The sequence below is a fragment of the Oncorhynchus masou genome, chromosome 6 (genome assembly GCF_036934945.1).
Source record: "Oncorhynchus masou masou isolate Uvic2021 chromosome 6, UVic_Omas_1.1, whole genome shotgun sequence".
Lineage (NCBI taxonomy): Eukaryota > Metazoa > Chordata > Actinopteri > Salmoniformes > Salmonidae > Oncorhynchus > Oncorhynchus masou.
Genome location: NC_088217.1, coordinates 10,894,610 through 10,918,944, shown reverse-complemented (window position 1 = coordinate 10,918,944; position 24,335 = coordinate 10,894,610). Strand labels below are relative to the sequence as shown.

Genomic DNA, 24,335 nt, shown 5'->3' with positions numbered 1-24,335 from the left:
GTGTTTCTAATGAATATTTCTTCAATATCCTCCTTTTAAGAGAAGGTCAGCCTGATATACTGTAGTTACAGGTGATCTGTGAGAAAAGTGTGTAGGCAGGATGTTAATGTTTTGGTTATCCTTTACTGACTGGTTCAGCTGGGGCCAGTCTATAGGTCCTCCCAACTAACCAGGGGCTTGGCTTGGCTCACACACAAGTTTCAGCCAATCAAGTGACAGGTGCTCAGTGTAAGAAGGCCAAGCCCCTGTCAGAGAGTTACAGTTGTTCATTGCTAAACAAGATACTGCACAACAACATCATAGAGCCTATCATACCTTCAGGTAAGTGAAGTCCAACTGGAATGTACAGATATGAGATATTACTTCATTTGTATGCAGACTCCAGCACAAGCTTTTTAAATACTTGGAATATTATCAATGATTTTCTTGTTTTGCTTTAATTAATTGAGAACTTGATGATTAATTAACAAGTTGAATCATGGGATCTTGTCCAGTTCTACAATATAAATGCTCACTGTCGGGGGAACTGGGGGACTGGAGTTGGGAAACACTGTTCTAAGCCTTCTGTTATTATGGTGCTATTAGGATTTGGAAGTATTTGAACTGATGGAAAAATATATCATTTGTTTTTGCAAGTTTGTCAGTGAAAGAAAGCAGATAGAACATTATTGTAAGCCCCTTCCCACACAATATACCACAGGTAATGTCTGAGCATGTTGGAGCTTGTCAACAGAGATCATGTTACATCCTTTTACAACTCTAGTGGTTTCATTTGCATGAAATTTGCTGGATTGTTTTTGCATGCTACCTACATGACATTGAATTCATAATTATGTTCCAGCCAGTCATCCAGAACTACTGTTCTGTGAGAAGAAACCCTGTTTATTGCACAACAAAGAGAAGTTAGAATCAGTCACACGCTGTTGCTACAGTAACCTGCTCCTAGTCCGTAGGCTGAGTCCCTGTAGGACTAAAGTGACTTCATGTATTTTTTTTATCTGTCCTGCTTGGTGGAATTCCTCACATCTAGGGATTTCACATCTGGCGAGGAACTACACATCTGGAGGGACTAAGCCTATACCTCTTTAGACTTTGTTGAAAGTACTGCTCCCTCAAAAATACATTCTCATCTAACAGCAATTCCTGGTTAAGTAAAGAATACATTTAAATAATGGTACAACTGCTGGCTCACAGTTGTATTACTGTATTAGAGTTGCAACCACAGACTGTGGAGCTGTGATGTTGCAACATGTTCCGTAGAGAAATTGCCCTCTATTCTGTGGTCAGCTGATCAACTAATCTTGGAGCATTTGAATTTGAATGCCTCAGCTCCAGTTTATCCAGCTCCATCCTACCTTGATCAGCTGGTTTTTATCTCCAACCAACCAGGAGTAACCGCTGATATGACAAGTACTCTGGAAATTTACCAGAGGACCTTTAACCTAACACAATAAAGGGACATTTTAGCTCAATCCCTTGATATACTTAAATCATTTCTTGAAGGAGGCTCCGGTCCAAATTAGATTTTCAGTATTCAATGTACAATGTAATGACCGTCATATTACATAGTTTGTAAACTACTATTATGTCCTCTAGCAGATTCATGTGTTGCACTGTAATAGTCATGTTTTGTTTCACACCATGAGGCGATCTTCTGCCATTGAAAATAATGGAGGGTTGTTATAGATCTCACAGGGCCACAGAACAAGGTGGATGACTGCCCTCTTAGAAAGAGTTCTATTTAAAGGCACCTTCTCTACAGAATTAAGGGCTCTAAAAGGGGTCTTTGTTGGGTGAAAAGGTTCTGGAACCATAAAGGGTTCTACAGGGTCATGCAGAATAAGCTTTTTTTAAAGGTTCTAAATAAGTGTACTCAGAGACATGCTTTCCAACCCTTTCACTAAAATAGTTTAATCATGTGACCATGCCAATAGAAACACTTCCTTTGCATCAGGAATTTTAACAAGAATGTAGCCAGATGTACTGAGTATATCCTAATGTATGTCCTGAAGCATGTTTTCCTTGTGTTGAGCCATTTATGAGACATTGCTGTTGTGCATTATCATAAAAACCAACACAGAGGGCAATAAACACATGTAGACTATTAAACTTGTTTTGGTTTAGGTAATTACATCTTTCTCTGTAATCGTTGCTTGTGTGATCAACTAGCGGTTCATTATAGTTTTACATGGATTGGATTTTATTTTTCTCTTTTTCAAACAGTAGTCATGAAGGTTGCATCTTTCAACATCCAGAAATTTGGGAAGCGAAAGCTATCAAACCCAAGCACCCTTGCTACCCTTGTGAAGGTACAGATATATGATTGTATTCATGATTTCAGAATTCCCTCAGATAAACATTTGGCAAACTATCCTAAAACAAGGATGTTATCCTACATATAAACAGATAAACTAACTTTTTCTTCTTTTCCTCCTATCAGATTGTGTCTCGCTATGACATCATATTGATTCTGGAGGTGGTGGATGCAAGAGGCACTTCAGTGAAAAAGTTCCTGGAGGAATTAAATAAGTAAGTCAAGTCATTTCCCTCATGTGACGCTATAAAATATACAACTGGGGAAACTCCAGGCCCTACATGATAAGTATCACTCATTACAGGTGTGTCATTACAGGGCCAATAAGAAGCAACACTACACTCTGCAAATCAGCTCTCGTCTGGGAAGAGACAAATACAAGGAGCAGTTTATGTTTCTGTACAGGTACAATTCAAACCCATCGTCAACTTTACCCTCATAAACCTCTATCTGATGCTATTAATTTTTTCACATTGTGATCTGATAAAAAAATGTATATTTAATGCAGGACTAATGCTGTTAAATGTGTTGCACTGTTTGTTCTGAAAGGGATGATTTGGTGGACTTGGTTGGTTCCTGGCAATATGAGGACAACCAGGTTGGAGATGTGGACGCCTTCGCCAGAGAGCCTTACATTCTCCGCTTCAAATGTCTCAACACTGGTAAGGGGCACAGGAGTGCTAGAATTAAGCATGATCCATCCATATGGCATTTGATTTAGCAAATAATATGAACGTGTTTCTCAGTGCTGGAGGACTTGGTACTGATCCCAGTGCACACCAAGCCTGACGATTCAGTGAAGGAGCTGGATGAGCTTTATGATGTCTTCCTGGAAGTGAAAAAGAAATGGAAGACTGATGTAAGTTCTGAAATAAGCCATTGACAGAGCTCAACACCTCCTTTGGGTTTAGAAAGTGCACTTGTCACCAAAGACAATATATGAGCCTTTGACCAGTAAAATACAACACCAGACACATGGTGATTTCAAGATAACTGAAAACAGTTTCCTTATTCTGGATGAAAAGTAACTTTGTTGTTGAATGTTTCTCTCTGTACCAGAACGTTATGATCCTAGGTGACTTCAATGCAGACGGTTCCTACCTTTCTAAAAAGGGCATGAAAGCCATCCGTATCCGCAGTGACGAAAAGTTCCACTGGCTGATTAAAGATGATGTGGATACCACAGCGAACACAGGCAACGATAACACTTATGACAGGTGGCGCACTGTGATTTGTGAAATTCATTATTGAACGCCTCATGTATGAAACAGATGATCACCTATGGAGTTCATTTGACATTTCTTTGGTATTGTTTAAAGGTGGTTAACATTTCATCAGAGCTGTCATAAGAACTATTATAAAACTAGTTTACTTGTGTGTAATATGGAATGACTGCTGACTTCCTTTTCTGATCAACATCTAGGATTGTGATCTATGGGGATGACATGCTTGATGCCGTCGTGCCAAACTCTGCCAAACCATTCAACTTCCAGATTGCATACGGACTTTCTGAAGAAGATGTAAGTATGTGTAACTTTCGTCGTCCTCGTCTGAGGAATATGAAGAATCGGAGGACCAATGCGCGCAGAATTTATTAAACACAGAACACTAAAACAAAAATAACAAAGAGAATGACACGAAACCAAACAGTCCTGTCTGGTGACATACACAAAGACAGAAAACAATCACCCAGACCACACAGGTGGGAAAAGGCTACCTAAGTATGATTCTCAATCAGAGACAACGAACGACACCTGCCTCTGATTGAGAACCATACCAGGCCAAACGCAAAACACAACATAGAAAAAAACGAACATAGACAACCCACCCCAACTCACCAATTCACGCCTTGACCAACCTAAAACAAAGACATAACAAAAGAACTAAGGTCAGAACTTCCAGATTGAATACGGGCTTTCTGAAGAAGATGTATGTATGCAGGTTACAGACTAATTCCATCCTGGTAGATGGTTTGATTACAATATTATAAGTAGACGAAATTAACATGTTAGTAGCCACCATTGTGACAACCTGTCCTAGATATACAGTACATGTCAAAGTTGAGCCGTCTGGCTCATGTCTCAACATTTAACTACTGTGCTGTATTAGGCTCTGAAGGTGAGCGACCATTACCCTGTGGAGGTAGAGCTGAAAAGGAAAACACCAACAGAACAGAGTAAGCAGCATCATTGACCTTATTCTGAATCTCCCAAACTTTCCTCTTAATTTTTTTGTCAAAACGGGGTAAAGACAAAAAACTAAACAGCATCATCTTTACAGACAAATCATTCCACACAGAAGTTCACATATCAACCCAATACACAGATGCACATATCACCTGACACAGAAAAATAATTGTAGATATAACAAAATAAATCTGATTTTCAGGCTCTGCGACTGGGAAATAGAACCCTGTACATGGACAGGAGGACAGAGGAAGTGAGTGAAGAGGTGATGGAGATGGAGAAGAAGCCTTATCCAACCAGAGAAGCTGAATTTAGAGATACTGGTGCTGAAGATTCGGATGGTCAAGCTTAGGAACACTTACGTTGATCTGTGATTAAATCTTACCACAATACTAGTCATATTAATACTGTATATCATGTTTGTATGTCTAGTGTAGCTACTGATCTAATACTGATGTGTATCTTGACAGAATCTCAAATAAAGATGATGGAGTGAAAATCCTGCAGGAGTTACAATACTTTATTATATACAAGACCACACTGGAAATTATAATTCAAAAATTTCATGTTTTTCCTCTTTTTACAATTGATCGAAATTAAAGAAAAACAAACTGAGGGAGAGAGACGGAGGGGGGCTGGATTTCACAGGGGCCTGTGATTCAGCAACATATGAGTGCATGGTCTTCAAATGCCAAATCTCTTCTTTCTAGACTTCTTGATTGTTCCACCAGCTGAAAAAAGGGAAACATCTAGACATTAATAAAACCATGCTAAATACTGTACCAGTCAAAAGTTTGGACACACCTACTCATTCCAGGGGTTTTCTTTATTTTTTACTATTTTCTACATTTGAGAATAATAGTGAAGACCTCACAACTATGAAATAACACATACGGAATCATGTCGTAACCAAATAAGTGTTAAATTAATCAAAATATATTTTATATTAGAGATTCTTCAACATAGCCACTCTTTGCCTTGATGACAGCTTTGCACACCCTTGGCATTTTCTCAACCAGCTACATGAGGTGGTCACCTGGAATGCATTTATTTTAACAGGTGTGCCTTGTTAAAAGTTCATTTGTGGAATTTATTTCCTTCTTAATGTGTTTGAGCCAATCAGTTGTCTTGTGAGAAGGTAGGGGTGGTATACAGAAGATTTGGTAAAATACCAAGTCCATATTATGGCAAGAACAGCTCAAATAAGCAAAAAGAAACAACAGTCCATTATTACTTTAACACATGAAGGTCAGTCAATTCGAAATAGTTTAAGAACATTGAACGTTTCTTCAAGTGCAGTCGCAAAACCCATCAAGCGCAATGATGAAACTGGCTCTTATGAGGACCGCCACAGGACAGGAAGACCCAGAGTTACCTCTGCTGCAGAGGAAAAGTTCATTAGAGTTAACTGCACCGCAGAAATGGCGGCCCAAATTAATGCTTCACAGAATTCAAGTAACAGACACATCTCAACATTAACTGCTCAGAGAAGACTGAGTGAATCAGGCCTTCATGGTTGAATTGCTGCACAGAAACCACTACTAAAGGACACCAATAATAAGAAGAGACTTGCTTGGGCCAAGAAACATGAGCAATGTACCTGAAACCGGTGGAAATCTGTCCAGATTTGAGATTTTTGGTTCCAACCTCTGTGTTTTTGTGAGACGCAGAGTAGCTGAACGGCTGCTCTCGCATGTGTGGCTCCCACCGTGAAGCACTGAGGAGGTGGTATGGTGTGGGGGGTGCTTTGCTGGTGACACTGTCTGTGATTCATTTCAAATTCAAGGCACACTTAACCACCATCTGTTTTGTTCTTAGTTGGACTATCCATTTTTTTCAACAGGACAATGACCCAGCACACCTCCAGGCTGTGTAAGGTCTATTTTTATTTATTTAAAACACTATATTTAACTAGGCAAGTCAGTTAAGAACCAATTTTTATTTACAATGAAGGCCTACCCCAGTCAAACATGGACATGCGCCACCCTTTGGGACTCCCAATCACAGCCAGATGTGATGCAGACTGAATTTGAACCAGGGACTGCAGTGATGACTCTTGCACTGAGATGCAGTAACTTAGACCGCTGCGCCACTCAGAAGCCCTATTTGACAAAGAAGGCTAGTGATGGAGTGCTGCGTCAGATGACCTGGCCTCCACAATCACCTGACCTCAGCCCAATTGATTTGGGATGAGTTGGACCGCAGAGTGAAGGAAAAGCAGTCAACAAGTGCTCAGCGTATGTTGGAAATCCTACAAGACTGTTGGAAAAGCATTCCACGGGTGAAGCTGGTTGAGACAATGCCAATAGTGTGTAAAGCTGTCATCAAGACAAAGGGTGGCGACTTTGAATAATCTAAAAGCCAGATGATTCCGTATGTGTTATTTCATAGTTTTGATGGCTTCACTGTTATTCTACAAAATAGAAAATAGTAAAAATAAAGAGAAACCCTTGAATGAGTAGGGTTGTCCAAACTTTTGACTAGTACTGTATACAGTATATTTGTATATTAAATCGGGTGTATTTGAAATATATTCATTGTTTTGATAGTTCCTTACTCATGATGGTTAATTTGTGTTTACCAATTTCATATTATTCCAGCGAGACTGGCCAGAAATAAAAAGATGTAACTCTTGTAAAATTGGTCTTCCGTTTTGAACGGTTTGGGCTACAGACGAGCGGTTTTCTGCATTGTTATTTTTAATTTAAAAAATGTATTGAACCTTTATTTAACTAGGCAAGTCAGTTAAGAACAAATGATCATTTAAAATGACAGCCTACCACGAGGCAAAAGGCCTCCTGTGGGGACAGGGACTGGGATTAAAAATAGAAATCAAATATAAATATAGGACAAAACACACATCACGACAAGAGAGACAACACAACACTACATAAAGAGAGACCTAAGACAACAACATAGAAAGGCAGCAACACATGAAAACACAGCATGGTAGCAGCACAACATGACAACAACACAACACAACATGACAACAACTCAACATGACAACAACACAACATGACAACAACACAACATGGTAGCAGCACAAAAACATGGTACAAACATTCTTGGGCACAGACAACAGCACAAAGGGTAATAAGGTAGAGACAACCACAGACACCAAGCCTTGCTCTGTTTGTTTCTATGGTAGAGGCTGTGTTATAGGTAAAACCAGAGGCATATATTAATAAATAAATGACTGGCTGAGCCTAATCAGACTTGCCAGTGGTAATGGTTGTCACAGACGAAGTCTGGTGTTGCGCGCACATCGAATGATACAACAGCCTGAGCACACTGGACCTGAAACAGTGATACAGATGTCACCATGTGCCATTTGATGTTTCATCTGACCGCCAATAGTGCTCCCAAGTCGAAATTCCATGTGCATTCCACAGGTCACAGTGAGTGTTCACAACAATTATCAAGATTAGGAATAGTTTCGTGGCACACCTGAGAGTTCCACAGGGCCCCTATTTATTTTGGCCCCTCATCAGGGCAAGTTACAACGTGCCATGTCCAGGATGGCATTCCATGCAATTAAAAACAATACATGTCTTGACATGTTAGCTATGTCATCAAACCCTAAAACATGTGATAATTGTTGTATTGTTAGAGTGAGTTTTGTTGTAATGTCAGTGTCGGAAAAATCTATAGTACATACCAGACCTTTTAACTATCTAGAGATATCAACTCTGACAGGGTAGCCCTGGGGTAGAGGGCTGCATTTCTGCAGAATGCCTGCGGGACCTGCTGGTCTGGATAGAGGTCAGCAGCTTTCATGCTGCGGTTGGGAGCTGTTGTGAAAACAGACAACTTCGGGAGAGAAATATTTTTGTTCTTTGGAGACGTTTGACTTTCTGCTTTCGTATGCGTTAGCCTAGACCTACCTATTGTATTACAATCACTTATTTGTCTCATTATTCACACCCTTAGAATTCGCTGCTTTAGTTAAGTAGCCTACAGTGGTGTAAATCACTTAAATCACTTTACAGTGGTGTAAATCACATAATAGTACTTTCAAGACTTTTTACATAAGTCATCTTTTGGGGTTATCTGTACTTTACTATTTATATTTTTGACAACTTTTACTTTTACTTCACTACATTCCATAAGAAAATTATGTACTTTTTTACTCCATACATTTTCCCTGACACCCAAAAGTACTCATTACATTTAAATTCACAGCAGGACATAAAAAATGCTCTAATTCCTACACTTATTATCAAGAGAACATTTGTAATGTGGAAGCTGGGAGTCGGGAAGCAAGTACACGTGGTGAGTTTAATAATAAACGGATAATGGACCGATACAAGCCTAGTATACAGAGAAGAAACACACAGTCAATACTGCCTGGGGAATGGAACTAATGAGGTGGCATATATAGTGGAGGAAATCAGAGTTAGTTGACTCAGAGTTGAAGGCAAACTCTGGGTTTTTGGGTTTCACAAAGCCAGTTCAGCTCAACTCTGAGTCGGTTACTATGGCAACGTACTCCGCGAAGCTAACCTGCTCACTGGCAGGTTTTCTTCAACGAACCCGGAGTTTCTCCTTCTCTTTAGCTGAAGCCTGCAGGTTGAAGGACGTGTCAGACGTGTCCTTTTGTCAGACGTGTCCTTTTCTTGAAGAGCCAGTTGATATTGAAGCACAAATACTCAGCAGAAATAGAGAGGGTGATCAGACCCCTCCTGGATGTTTTCTCATTCCCTGGTGATTATCTGTTTGAGTGTTTCCGGGTTTTTTTCCCTGCACAATCGATCATTCATCTGAACAATATTCTCAGCCCTCATATCGTTCATATGACATTGTCTCAGTTCGTGGACATGCTCTTAGTTCGTGAACAAATTCTTTGTGTTGCACTTCGTTTTTTTTTTGGTGTTTTTTTTTGCCAACGGGAGTTTTCTATATAACATCCGTGACGCTGAGCATATTGCCAAGGCAACCGTCTGTCGGGCTGTCAGAAATGTGACTCTTGCACTGAAACGTTTACTGTAGACTTTTGTGGTGTTCCCAAGTCACAGACCCACAACACTCATCAAAGAACAATTCCACATAATTGCAGGCATCAGTCTAAGCAATTATGTATTTATTTAACATGAAACTTTGAGACATGAAGCACTAATCATTTAATTTGATATATTTGAGGGTTTCCAGGTGTGATTGGCTGCATTCATATTCCTATCACAACTCCTTCAGTATGAAGTATTTCCCACAGCATTAATGTGCAGGTAGGCCTAAATAGTAGTATTTAGCATTTCAAATGAAAGAGACTTCTCAATACAGCTACTGCAGCTAATTACTGTTCTGCAGTGTTTCGATCATATGTGATGCAGCCCACATCATCAGCAACGTGGAAGCAAAGTGGCCTGGGTCTGTGCGTGACTCGCACATTGTTGGTAAGTGTCCACCGAGCGCTATTTTGTTTCCTCATATTGCAACTGAAAATTTAAACTGTATTAAACTGTATCCTCTGTCACGGGGTGGTTCCTCCTGCAGGCAGAGGAGGGTCGTTAGTGATTGGAGTCACCTGGGCTCAGGGTATTTAAACGGCTCCACTAATCACTCTTCTCTCTCTCTCTCTCTCTCTCTCTCTCTCTTTCTCTCTCTCTCTCTCTCTCTCTCTCTCTCTCTCTCTCTCTCTCTCTCTCTCTCTCTCTCTCTCTCTCTCTCTCTCTCTCTCTCTCTCTTTCTCTCTCTCTCTCTCTCTCTCTCTCTATCTTTCTCTCTCTTTCTCTCTCTCTCTCTTTCTCTCTCTCTTTCTCTCTCTCTCTCTCTCTCTCTCTCTCTCTCTCTGTCTCTCTCTCTCTCTCTCTCTCTCTCTCTCTCTCTCTCTCTCTCTCTCTCTCTCTCTCTCTCTCTCTCTCTCTCTCTCTCTGCTCCTCCAGGTATGATGCTGTTTTGTTTGTTCCTTTGTAGTTTTACGTAGTTTTCACTCAGTCATATTCACACTCACAGCGTCATGCATCCCTGCACTTTACATACACCCTTCATCATGATACTTTCACACCTCATTCCCTTTTCTTTTAAGGTTAATAGTTTTGGTTTATAATAAATAACCTTTTTGATTGGCCTATACCTGTTGTTCGTGTCCCCTCATTTTTGCCACAGGCTATGAGCCGGCCTGTGACACCTCGTATTATCATAGGAGAGTTTGATGGTTACCTGCTTGGTGACAGAGGGTACCCCTGCCAGCCCTATTTGCTGACCCTTACCCTGATCCTGAGCCCGGCCTGCAGCAACGTCAAAATCAAAATATATTTTAGATTCTACAAAGTAGCCACCCTTTGCCTTGTTGACGGCTTTGCAGACCAGCTTCAACCAGCTTCATGCTTTTCCAACGGTCTTGAACGAGTTCCCACATATGCTGAGCACTTGCTGGCTGCTTTTCCTTCACTCTGAGGTCCAACTCATCCCAAACCATCTCAATTAGGTTGAAGTCAGGTGATTGTGGAGGCCAGGTCATCTGATGTAGCACTCCATCACTCTCCTTGGTCAAATAGCCCTGACACAGCCTGGAGGTGTGTTTTGGGTCATTGTCCTGTTTAAAAACAAATGATAATCCGACTGAACGCAGACCAGATGGGATCGCGTATCGCTGCAGAATGCTGTAGTAGCCATGTGGTTAAGTGTGCCTTGAATTCTAAATAAATAACAGACAGACATTCAGAGATCATCTGTTCACCTATCTCAAATTTGGACTCATCAGACCAAAGGACAGATTTCCACCGGTCTAATATCCATTACTTGTGTTTCTTGGCCCAAGCAAGTCTATTCTTCTTATTGGTGTCCTTTAGTGGTTTCTTTGCTACAATTTGACCATGAAGACCTGATTCACACAGTCTCCAATTGGAACAGTTAATGTTGAGATGTGTCTGTTACTTTGGGCTGCCATTTTTGAAGCTGGTGACTCTAATGAACTTATGGGTTTTGCGACTGCGCTTGAAGAAACATTCAAAGTTCTTGACATTTTCTGGATTGACTGACCTTCATGTCTTAAAATAATGATGGACTGTTGTTTCTCTTTGCTTATTTCAGATGTTCTTTCCATAATATGGACTTGGTCTCTTACCAAATAGGGCCATATTCTGTTTACCACCCCTACCTTGTCACAACACAACTGATTGTTTCAAACGCATTAAGAAGGAAAGAAATTCCACAATTCACTTTTAACAAGGCACACCTGTTAATTTAAATGCATTCAAGGTGACTACCTCATGAAGCTGGTTGAGAGAATGCCAAGGTTGTGTCATCAAGGAAAAGGGTGGCTACATTGAAGAATCTCAAATACAAAATATATTTTGATTCGTTCGGCACTTCTTTTGGTCACTATTATTCTACAATGTAGAAAATATGTAAAATAAAGAAATAACCTTGAATGAGAAGGTGTGTCCAAACTTTTGACTAGTACTGTATCTACCTCAATTACTTCGCACCCCTGCACATTGACTCGATACTGGTACTCCCTATATATAGCCATGTTATTTCTACTCTCTATATATAGCCATGTTATTTCTACTCTCTATATATAGCCATGTTATTTCTACTCTCTATATATAGCCATGTTATTTCTACTCCCTATATATAGCCATGTTATTTATACTCTCTATATATAGCCATGTTATTTATACTCCCTATATATAGCCATGTTATTTCTACTCCCTATATATAGCCATGTTATTTCTACTCCCTGTATATAGCCATGTTATTTCTACTCTCTATATATAGCCATGTTATTTCTACTCTCTATATATAGCCATGTTATTTCTACTCCCTATATATAGCCATGTTATTTCTACTCCTCTATATATAGCCATGTTATTTCTACTCTCTATATATAGCCATGTTATTTTCTACTCCTCTATATATAGCCATGTTATTTCTACTCCCTATATATAGCCATGTTATTTCTACTCCCTATATATAGCCATGTTATTTCTACTCCCTATATATAGCCATGTTATTTCTACTCCCTATATATAGCCATGTTATTTCTACTCTCTATATATAGCCATGTTATTTCTACTTCCTGTATATAGCCATGTTATTTCTACTCCCTATATATAGCCATGTTATTTCTACTCCCTGTATATAGCCATGTTATTTCTACTCTCTATATATAGCCATGTTATTTCTACTCCCTATATATAGCCATGTTATTTTCTACTCCCTATATATAACCATGTTATTTATACTCTCTATATATAACCATGTTATTTCTACTCCCTATATATAGCCATGTTATTTCTACTCCCTATATATAACCATGTTATTTCTACTCCCTATATATAACCATGTTATTTATACTCTCTATATATAACCATGTTATTTCTACTCCCTATATATAGTCATGTTATTATCTACTCCCTATATATAGCCATGTTATTTCTACTCCCTATATATAGCCATGTTATTTCTACTCCCTATATAGCCATGTTACTTCTACTCCCTATATATAACCATGTTATTTCTACTCCCTATATATAGCCATGTTATTTCTACTCCCTGTATATAGCCATGTTATTTCTACTCCCTATATATAGCCATGTTATTTCTACTCCCTATATATAGCCATGTTATTTCTACTCTCTATATATAGCCATGTTATTTCTACTCCATATATATAGCCATGATATTTCTACTCTCTATATATAGCCATGTTATTTCTACTCTCTATATATAGCCATGTTATTTCTACTCTCTATATATAGCCATGTTATTTCTACTCCCTATATATAGCCATGTTATTTCTACTCTCTATATATAGCCATGTTATTTCTACTCCCTATATATAGCCATGTTATTTCTACTCCCTATATATAGCCATGTTATTTCTACTCTCTATATATAGCCATGATATTTCTACTCTCTATATATAGCCATGTTATTTCTACTCCCTATATATAGCCATGTTATTTCCTACTCCTCTATATATAGCCATGTTATTTCTACTCTCTATATATAGCCATGTTATTTCTACTCTCTATATATAGCCATGTTATTTCTACTCCCTATATATAGCCATGTTATTTCTACTCTCTATATATAGCCATTATATTTCTACTCCCTATATATAGCCATGTTATTTCTACTCTCTATATATAGCCATGATATTTCTACTCTCTATATATAGCCATGTTATTTCTACTCCCTATATATAGCCATTACATTTCTACTCTCTATATATAGCCATGTTATTTCTACTCTCTATATATAGCCATGTTATTTCTACTCTCTATATATAGCCATGTTATTTCTACTCCCTATATATAGCCATGTTATTTCTACTCTCTATATATAGCCATGTTATTTCTACTCTCTATATATAGCCATGTTATTTCTACTCTCTATATATAGCCATGTTATTTCTACTCTCTATATATAGCCATGTTATTTCTACTCCCTATATATAGCCATGTTATTTATACTCTATATATAGCCATGTTATTTCTACACCCTGTATATAGCCATGTTATTTCTACTCTCTATATATAGCCATGTTATTTCTACTCTCTATATATAGCCATGTTATTTCTACTCCCTATATATAGCCATGTTATTTCTACTCCTCTATATATAGCCATGTTATTTCTACTCTCTATATATAGCCATGTTATTTCTACTCTCTATATATAGCCATGTTATTTTCTACTCCTCTATATATAGCCATGTTATTTCTACTCCCTATATATAGCCATGTTATTTCTACTCCCTATATATAGCCATGTTATTTCTATTCCCTATATATAGCCATGTTATTTCTACTCCCTATATATAGCCATGTTATTTCTACTCTCTATATATAGCCATGTTATTTCTACTTCCTGTATATAGCCATGTTATTTCTACTCCCTATATATAGCCATGTTATTTCTACTCCCTATATATAGCCATGTTATTTCTACTCTCTATATATAGCCATGTTATTTCTACTTCCTGTATATAGCCATGTTATTTCTACTCCCTATATATAGCCATGTTATTTCTACTCTCTATATATAGCCATGTTATTTCTACTCTCTATATATAGCCATGTTATTTCTACTCCCTATATATAGCCATGTTATTTCCTACTCCTCTATATATAGCCATGTTATTTCTACTCTCTATATATAGCCATGTTATTTCTACTCTCTATATATAGCCATGTTATTTCTACTCCCTATATATAGCCATGTTATTTCTACTCCCTATATATAGCCATGTTATTTCTACTCTCTATATATAGCCATGTTATTTCTACTCTCTATATATAGCCATGTTATTTCTACTCTCTATATATAGCCATGTTATTTCTACTCTCTATATATAGCCATGTTATTTCTACTCCCTATATATAGCCATGTTATTTATACTCTCTATATATAGCCATGTTATTTCTACTCCCTATATATAGCCATGTTATTTCTACTCCCTATATATAGCCATGTTATTTCTACTCCCTGTATATAGCCATGTTATTTCTACTCTCTATATATAGCCATGTTATTTCTACTCTCTATATATAGCCATGTTATTTCTACTCTCTATATATAGCCATGTTATTTCTACTCCCTATATATAGCCATGTTATTTCTACTCCTCTATATATAGCCATGTTATTTCTACTCTCTATATATAGCCATGTTATTTCTACTCTCTATATATAGCCATGTTATTTTCTACTCTTCTATATATAGCCATGTTATTTCTACTCCCTATATATAGCCATGTTATTTCTACTCCCTATATATAGCCATGTTATTTCTACTCCCTATATATAGCCATGTTATTTATACTCCCTATATATAGCCATTTTATTTCTACTCTCTATATATAGCCATGTTATTTCTACTCCCTATATATAGCCATGTTATTTCTACTCTCTATATATAGCCATGTTATTTCTACTCCCTATATATAGCCATGTTATTTTCTACTCCCTATATATAACCATGTTATTTATACTCTCTATATATAACCATGTTATTTCTACTCCCTATATATAGCCATGTTATTTCTACTCCCTATATATAGCCATGTTATTTCTACTCCCTATATATAGCCATGTTATTTCTACTCCCTATATATAACCATGTTATTTCTACTCCCTATATATAACCATGTTATTTCTACTCCCTATATATAGCCATGTTATTATCTACTCCCTATATATAGCCATGTTATTTATACTCTCTATATATAACCATGTTATTTCTACTCCCTATATATAGCCATGTCATTTCTACTCCCTATATATAGCCATGTTATTTCTACTCCCTATATATAGCCATGTTATTTCTACTCTATATATAGCCATGTTATTTCTACTTCCTGTATATAGCCATGTTATTTCTACTCCCTATATATAGTCATGTTATTTCTACTCCCTATATATAGCCATGTTATTTCTACTCCCTATATATAACCATGTTATTTCTACTCCCTATATATAACCATGTTATTTCTACTCCCTATATATAGCCATGTTATTATCTACTCCCTATATATAGCCATGTTATTTATACTCTCTATATATAACCATGTTATTTCTACTCCCTATATATAGCCATGTCATTTCTACTCCCTATATATAGCCATGTTATTTCTACTCCCTATATATAGCCATGTTATTTCTACTCTATATATAGCCATGTTATTTCTACTTCCTGTATATAGCCATGTTATTTCTACTCCCTATATATAGTCATGTTATTTCTACTCCCTATATATAGCCATGTTATTTCTACTCCCTATATATAGCCATGTTATTTCTACTCCCTATATATAGCCATGTCATTTCTACTCCCTATATATAGCCATGTTATTTCTACTCCCTATATATAGCCATGTTATTTCTACTCCCTGTATATAGCCATGTTATTTCTACTCCCTGTATATAGCCATGTTATTTCTACTCCCTATATATAGCCATGTTATTTCTACTCCCTATATATAGCCATGTTATTTCTACTCCCTATATATAGCCATTTTATTTCTACTCCCTATATATAGCCATTTTATTTCTACTCCCTATATATAGCCATGTTATTTCTACTCCCTATATATAGCCATGTTATTTCTACTCCCTGTATATAGCCATGTTATTTCTACTCCCTATATATAGCCATGTTATTTCTACTCCCTATATATAACCATGTTATTTCTACTCCCTATATATAACCATGTTATTTCTACTCCCTATATATAGCCATGTTATTATCTACTCCCTATATATAGCCATGTTATTTCTACTCTCTATATATAACCATGTTATTTCTACTCCCTATATATAGCCATGTTATTTCTACTCCCTATATATAGCCATGTTATTTCTACTTGTTATTTTTTTAATCTTTATTCAATGTGTCACTATTTCTGTCTCATATCTCGTCTTTAACTCTGCACTGTTGGAAATGGACCTGTAAGTCAGCATTTCACTGTTAGTCTACACCTGTTGTCTACGAAGAATGCGACAAATACAATTAGATTTGAGTTTGATATGATAATCCACAAGCGCCTGTGGTGCCTTATTGTTATTATAAACAGGTCACGAACATAAATAGAACAGTAAACAAGTATTTTTGTGTAATACCTGCAGTATATTGTCTCAGCCTATCAGCATCCAGGGCAAGAACGACCCGGTTTAAAATACTTCTGTATCCTCCAAGAGAAAGCTAAGCCACTTTCAGATGTTGTTGTGGGGGATCTCGGAGATAAGTGTGTGGGCAGGAATGTTGTGGTGTGCAAAGAGGACTGGTGTGTTGATGTTATGTTTATCCTGTACTGGCTGGTTCTGCTGGGGCCAGTCTATAGGTCCTCCCAACCAAACAGTTTCAGCCAATCAGGTGATCTCTATAAGAAGGCCAAGCCCCAGAAAGTTACAGTTGTTCATTGATAAACAAGATACTGCGCCACAACGTCATAGAGCATATCATCCCTTCAGGTAAGTGAAGTCAACCTGGAATTGACATATATCAGGTATTCTTTCATTTGCGCAAACTATTTGAAATACTCCGAATGTTTTCAATGATTTTCTTGATTCTTGTTTTGCTTTGCAATAAAAGACTAGAGGAATTGTGATATATTGGTAATGTAGCCAATTCTACAGAGATAACCCTCTCGAAGCAGGTGTTTCTCAACTCCAGTCTTCCAGTACCCCCAACAGCACACCTTGTTGTTGTAGCCCAGGACAAACAAAGCTGATTTAATTAATTGAGAACTTGATGATTAATTAACAAGTTGAATCATGGGATCTTGTCCAGGTCTACAATATAAATGCTTACTGTCGGGGGAACTGGGGGACTGGAGTTGGGAAACACTGTTCTAAGCCTTCTGTTATTATGGTGCTATTAGGATTTGGAAGTATTTGAACTGATGGTAAAATATATCATTTGTTTTTGCAAGTTTGTCAGTGAAAGAAAGCAGATAGAACATTACTGTAAGCCCCTTCCCACACAATATACCACAGGTAATGTCTGAGCATGTTGGAGCTTGTCAACAGAGATCATGTTACATCCTTTTATAACTCTAGTGGTTTCATTTGCATGAAATATGCTGGATTGTTTTTGCATGCTACCTACATGACATTGAATTCATAATTATGTTCCAGCCAGTCATCCAGAACTACTGTTCTGTGAGAAGAACCCCTGTTTATTGCACAACAAAGAGAAGTTAGAATCAGTCACACGCTGTTGCTACAGTAACCTGCTCCTAGTCCGTATGCTGAGTCCCTGTAGGACTAAAGTGACTTCATGTATTTTTTTATCTGTCCTGCTTGGTGGAATTCCTCACAACTAGGGATTTCACATCTGGTGAGGAACTACACATCTGGAGGGACTAAGCCTATACCTCTTTAGACTTTGTTAAAATAAGAGGGCAGTCAAAAATACATTCTCATCTAACAGCACTTCCTGGTTAAGTAAAGGATACATTTAAATAATGGTACAAATGCTGGCTCACAGTTGTATTACTGTATTAGAGTTGCAACCACAGACTGTGGAGCTGTGATGTTGCAACGTGTTCAATAGGGAAATTGCCCTCCATTCTGTGGTCAGCTGATCAACTAATCTTGAAGCATTTAGATTTGAACGCCTCAGCTCCAGTTTATCCAGCTCCATCCTACCTTGATCAACTGGTTTTACCTCCACCCAACCGTGAGAGACCGTTGATATGACAAGTACTCTTGACCATTAATCTAACACAATGAAGGGATATTTTAGCTCAATCCCTTGATATAAATAAATCATTTCTTGAAGGAGACTCCGGTCCAAATGAGATTTTCAGTATTCAATGTACAATGTAATGACCGTCATATTACATAGTTTGTAAACTACTATTATGTCCTCTAGCAGATTCACGTGTTGCTCTGTAATAGTCATGTTTTGTTTCACACCATGAGGCGATCTTCTGCCATTGAAAATAATGGAGGATTGTTATAGATCTCACAGGGCCACAGAACAAGGTGGATGACTGCCCTCTTAGAAAGAGTTCTATTTAAAGGCACCTTCTCTACAGAATTAAGGGCTCTAAAAGGGTTCTTTGTTGGGTGAAAAGGTTCTGGAATCATAAAGGGTTCTACAGGGTCATGCAGAATAACCTTTTTTTAAAGGTTCTAAATAAGTGTACTCAGAGACATGCTTTCCAACCCTTTCACTAAAATAGTTTCATCATGTGACCATGCCAATAGAAACACTTCTTTGCATCAGGAATTTTAACAAGAATGTTGCCAGATGTACTGAGTATATCCTAATGTATGTCCTGAAGCATGTTTTCCTTGTGTTGAGCCATTTATGAGACATTGTGTAATGAATATGATGGGAGACAGAGTGCTGGTTTCAAGAGCAGGGCACAGCAGTTGTTTATTGGTAAAGGACCACAGGAGGAAGCAGGTAGCTGGGTCCCAGGTCCAGGGACAGGCAGAAGGTCACACAGGGATTCCAAAAATGTCACAGTACAGGCAGGGAAAAGACTAATAGCGTAGTCCAGGAGATCAGTTTGGAGGTTGACGACAGGAAATCTGATAGGCAAAAGTACAGGCAGGGAAAAGGCAAAAAGGAATCGTTAGTGAGGACGGCCAAAAACTATGATACACGGGAGGACTAATATGGAAATAAACAGAGCTTCGACGAGAATGTGTATCAAAACAAACAATACCTCACAATGATGGGGTGCAATGAACTGAACTCAAAAGTGTGTGTAAATGAACTACAGGTGAGTGAACAGGTGATTATAATTCAGGTGATTGGGATCTAGAAAGTGAGATGTGTTCAGGGGATGTATGTGTATGAGAGTGTGAGTTGGAAGCAGACGTTACCCATTGCTGTTGTGCATTATCATAAAAACCCACAAAGAGGGCAATAAACACATGTAGACTATTAAACTTGTTTTGGTTTAGGTAATTACATCTTTCTCTGTAATCGTTGCTTGTGTGATCAACTAGCGGTTCATTATAGTTTTACATGGATTGGGTTTTACTTTTCTCTTTTTCAAACAGTAGCCATGAAGGTTGCATCTTTCAACATCCAGAAATTTGGGAAGCGAAAGCTATCAAACCCAAGCACCCTTGCTACGCTTGTGAAGGTACAGTTATAGTTGAAGTCAGAAGTTTACATACACTTAGATTGGTGTCATTAAAACTCATTTTTCAACCACTCAACAAATGTCTTGTTAACAAACTATAGTTTTGGCAAGTCGGTTAGGACATCTACTCTGTGCATGACACAAGTCATTTTTCCAACAATTGTTAACAGACAGATTATTTCCCTTATAATTCCATGTATCACAATTCCAGTGGGTCAGAAGTTTACATACACTAAGTTGACTGTGCCTTTAAACAGCTTGGAAAATGTCTGAAAATGATGTCATAGCTTTAGAAGCTTCTGATAGGCTAATTGACATAATTTGAGTCAATTGGAGGTGTACCTGTGGATGAATTTCTAGGCCGACCTTCAAACTCAGTGCCTCTTTGCTTGACATCATGGGAAAATCAAAAGAAATCAGTTAAGACCTCAGAATTTTTTTTTAGAACTCCACAAGTCTGGTTCATCCTTGGGAGCAATTTCCAAACACCTGAAGGTACCACGTTCATCTGTACAAATAATAGTATGCAAGTATAACCACCATGGGACCACGCAGCGGTCATACTGCTCAGGCAGGAGACACGTTGTGTCTCCTAGAGATGAACCTACTTTGGTGCGAAAAGTGCAAATCAATCCCATTACAACAGCAAAGGACCTTGTGAAGATGCTGGAGGAAACAGGTACAAAAGTATCTATATCCACAGTAAAACGAGTCCTACATCGACATAACCTGAAAGGTCACTCAGCAAGGAAGAAGCCACTGCTCCAAAACCGCCATAAAAAAAGCCAGACTACGGTTTGCAACTGCACATGGGGACAAAGATCATACTTTTTTGGATAAATGTCCTCTGGTCTGATGAAACAAAAATGGAACTGTTTGGCCATAATGACCATCGTTATGTTTGGAGGGAAAAGGGGAGGTTTTGCAAGTCGAAGAACACCATCCCAACCGTGATGCATGGGGGTGGCAGCATCATGTTGTGGGGGTGCTTTGCTGCAGGAGTGACTGGTGCACTTCACAAAATAGATAGCATCATGAGGGAGGAGTGACTGGTGCACTTCACAAAATAGATAGCATCATGAGGGAGGAAAAGTACGTGGATATATTGAAGCAACATCTCAAGACATCAGTCAGGAAGTTAAAGCTTAGGCGCAAATGGATCTTCCAAATGGACAATGACCCCAAGCATACTTCCAAAGTTGTGGCAATGGCTTAAGGACAACAAAGCCCTGACCTCAATCCTATAGCAAATTTGTGGGCAGAACTGAGAAAGCGTGTGCGAGCAAGGAGACCTACAAACCTGACTCAGTTACACCAGCTCTGTCAGGAGGAATGGGACAAAATTCACCCAACTTATTTTGGGAATCTTGTGGAAGGCAACCCAAAACAATTCACGCAAGTTAAACAATGTAAAGGCAATGCTACCAAATACTAATTGTGTGTATGTAAACTTCTGGACCCGCTGGTAATGTGATGAAAGAAATAAAAGCTGAAATAAATCATTCTCTCAACTACTATTCTGACATTTCACATTCTTAAAATTAAGTGGTGATCCACACTGACCTAAGACAGGGAATTTTACTCTGATTAAATGTCAGGAATTGTGAAAAACAGAGTTAAATGTATTTGGCTAAGGTATATGTAAACTTCCAACTTCAACTGTATATGATTGTATTTGTGATCAGATAAACATTTGGCAAACTATCCTAAAACAAGGATGTTATCCTACATATAAACAGATAAACTAACTTTTTCTTCTTTTCCTTCCTTTCGTCCTATCAGATTGTGTCTCGCTATGACATCATACTGATTCTGGAGGTGGTGGATGCGAGAGGCACTTCAGTGAAAAAGTTCCTGGAGGAATTAAATAAGTAAGTCAAGTCATTTCCCTCATGTGACGCTATAAAATATACAACTGGGGAAACTCCTGGCCCTACATGATAAGTATCACTCATTACAGGTGTGTCATTACAGGGCCAATAAGAAGCAACACTACACTCTGCAAATCAGCTCTCGTCTGGGAAGAGACAGATACAAGGAGCAGTTTATGTTTCTGTACAGGTACAATTCAAACCCACCGTCAACTTTACCCTCATAAAACTCAAACTGATGCCGTTCATTTTTTCACATTGTGATCTGATAAAAACATTTTTTTTAATGCAGGACTAATGCTGTTAAATGTGTTGCACTGTTTGTTCTGAAAGGGATGATTTGGTGGACTTGGTTGGTTCCTGGCAATATGAGGACAACCTGCCTGGAGATGTGGACGCCTTCGCCAGGGAGCCTTACATTCTCCGCTTCAAATGTCTCAAGACTGGTAAGGGGCACAGGAGTGCTAGAATTAAGCATGATCCATCCATATGGCATTTGATTTAGCAAATAATATGAACGTGTTTCTCAGTGCTGGAGGACTTGGTACTGATCCCAGTGCACACCAAGCCTGACGATTCCCTGAAGGAGCTGGATGAGCTTTATGATGTCTTCCTGGAAGTGACAAAGAAATGGAAGACTGATGTAAGTTCTGAAATAAGCCATTGACAGAGCTCAACACCTCCTTTGGGTTTAGAAAGTGCACTTGTCACCAAAGCCTATATATGAGCCTTTGACCAGTAAAATACAACAGCAGACACATGGTGATTTCAAGATAACTGAAAACAGTTTCCTTATTCTGGATGAAAAGTAACTTTGTTGTTGAATGTTTCTCTCTGTACCAGAACGTTATGATCCTAGGTGACTTCAATGCAGACGGTTCCTACCTTTCTAAAAAGGGCATGAAAGCCATCCGTATCCGCAGTGACGAAAAGTTCCACTGGCTGATTAAAGATGATGTGGATACCACAGCAAACACAGGCAACGATAACACTTATGACAGGTGGTGCACTGTGATTTGTGAAATTCATTATTGAACTGTCATAAATGTCATAAGACCTGTCATAAGAACTATTATAAAACTATTTTACTTGTGTGTAATATGGAATGACTGCTGACTTCCTTTTCTGATCAATATCTAGGATTGTGATCTATGGGGATGACATGCTTGATGCCGTCGTGCCAAACTCTGCCAAACCATTCAACTTCCAGATTGAATATGGGCTTTCTGAAGAAGATGTAAGTATGCAGGTTACAGACTAATTCCATCCTGGTAGATGGTTTGATTACAATATTATAAGTAGATGAAATGAACATGTTAGTAGCCTACATTGTGACAACCTGTCCTAGAAATACAGTACATGTCAAAGTTGAGCCGTCTGGCTTATGGCTCAACATCTAACTACTGTGCTGTATTAGGCCCTGAAGGTGAGCGACCATTACCCTGTGGAGGTAGAGCTGAAAAGGAAAACACCAACAGAACAGAGTAAGCAGCATCAATTGATCTTTATTCTGAATCTCCCAAACTTTCCTCTTAATTTTTTTTGTCAAAACGGGGTAAAGACAAAAAACTAAACAGCATCATCTTTACAGACAAATCATTCTACACAGAAGTTCACATATCAACCCATACACAGATGCACATATCACCTGACACAGAAAAATAATTGTAGATATAACAAAATAAATCTGATTTTCAGGCTCTGCGACTGGGAAATAGAACCCTGTACATGGACAGGAGGACGGAGGAAGTGAGTGAAGAGGTGATGGAGATGGAGAAGAAGCCTTATCCAACCAGAGAAGCTGAATTTAGAGATACTGGTGCTGAAGATTCGGATGGTCAAGCTTAGGAACACTTACGTTGATCTGTGATTCAATCTTACCACAATACTAGTCATATTAATACTGTATATCATGTTTGTATGTCTAGTGTAGCTACTGATCTAATACTGATGTGTATCTTGACAGAATCTCAAATAAAGATGGAGTGAAAATCCTGCAGTAGTTACAATACTTTATTATATACAAGACCACACTGGAAATTATAATTCAAAAAGGTCATTTCATGGTTTTCCTCTTTTTACAATTGATCGAAATGAAAGACAAAAAAACTGAGGGAGAGAGACGGAGGGGGGCTGGATTTCACAGGGGGCTGTGATTCAGCAACATATGAGGGCATGGTCTTCAAATGCCAAATCTCTTCTTTCTAGACTTTTTGATTGTTCCACCAGCTGAAAAAAAGGGAAAAATCTCGACATTGATAAAAACATGCTAAATACTGTACCAGTCAAAAGTTTGGACACACCTACTCATTCCAGAGTTTTTCCTTATTTTTACTATTTTCTACGTTGTAGAATAATAGTGAAGACATCACAACTATCCAGTTTGCTGAGTAGTTTGCTATCCAGTTTGCT

At 38.2% G+C, this 24,335-nt stretch overlaps 2 protein-coding genes across 5 annotated transcripts; both read left to right on the top strand.

Annotated features, from left to right (window-relative positions):
* The first annotated feature begins 212 nt into the window (after positions 1–212).
* On the top strand, positions 213–4,999 carry LOC135541344 (deoxyribonuclease gamma-like). 2 transcript variants are annotated; one of them, XM_064967518.1, is made up of 10 exons: positions 213–321; positions 2,224–2,309; positions 2,441–2,529; positions 2,633–2,719; positions 2,864–2,976; positions 3,061–3,173; positions 3,374–3,531; positions 3,738–3,834; positions 4,424–4,490; positions 4,703–4,999. In XM_064967518.1, the coding sequence occupies exons 2-10, from the start codon at positions 2,229–2,231 to the stop codon at positions 4,720–4,722; spliced, it is 825 nt and encodes a 274-aa protein (XP_064823590.1). In that variant the 5' UTR covers positions 213–321; positions 2,224–2,228; the 3' UTR covers positions 4,723–4,999. The 2 variants fall into 2 exon arrangements, with proteins under 2 accessions (XP_064823590.1, XP_064823591.1); XM_064967519.1 differs by having other exon boundaries at positions 224–321; positions 2,227–2,309.
* A 12,329-nt stretch (positions 5,000–17,328) lies between these two features.
* On the top strand, positions 17,329–23,918 carry LOC135541343 (deoxyribonuclease-1-like). Of its 3 annotated transcripts, none has more exons than XM_064967515.1 (10): positions 17,329–17,416; positions 19,967–20,052; positions 21,835–21,923; positions 22,027–22,113; positions 22,257–22,369; positions 22,454–22,566; positions 22,767–22,924; positions 23,064–23,160; positions 23,341–23,407; positions 23,622–23,918. In XM_064967515.1, the coding sequence occupies exons 2-10, from the start codon at positions 19,972–19,974 to the stop codon at positions 23,639–23,641; spliced, it is 825 nt and encodes a 274-aa protein (XP_064823587.1). In that variant the 5' UTR covers positions 17,329–17,416; positions 19,967–19,971; the 3' UTR covers positions 23,642–23,918. The 3 variants fall into 3 exon arrangements, with proteins under 3 accessions (XP_064823587.1, XP_064823589.1, XP_064823588.1); XM_064967517.1 differs by having other exon boundaries at positions 17,368–17,416; positions 19,970–20,052; XM_064967516.1 differs by lacking the exon at positions 17,329–17,416 and adding an exon at positions 17,417–17,451.
* The last annotated feature ends 417 nt before the right edge of the window (positions 23,919–24,335 follow it).

Bases quoted from the DNA above. Each gene is read 5' to 3' on its own strand.
- LOC135541344 (XM_064967518.1), top strand. From the start codon at position 2,229: ATGAAGGTTGCATCTTTCAACATCCAGAAATTTGGGAAGCGAAAGCTA. The intron at 2,720-2,863 runs GTACAATTCAAA...TTGTTCTGAAAG, and splicing joins CAGTTTATGTTTCTGTACAG to GGATGATTTGGTGGACTTGG. The intron at 4,491-4,702 runs GTAAGCAGCATC...TCTGATTTTCAG, and splicing joins GAAAACACCAACAGAACAGA to GCTCTGCGACTGGGAAATAG.
- LOC135541343 (XM_064967515.1), top strand. From the start codon at position 19,972: ATGAAGGTTGCATCTTTCAACATCCAGAAATTTGGGAAGCGAAAGCTA. The intron at 22,567-22,766 runs GTAAGTTCTGAA...TCTCTGTACCAG, and splicing joins CAAAGAAATGGAAGACTGAT to AACGTTATGATCCTAGGTGA. The intron at 23,161-23,340 runs GTAAGTATGCAG...GTGCTGTATTAG, and splicing joins ATGGGCTTTCTGAAGAAGAT to GCCCTGAAGGTGAGCGACCA.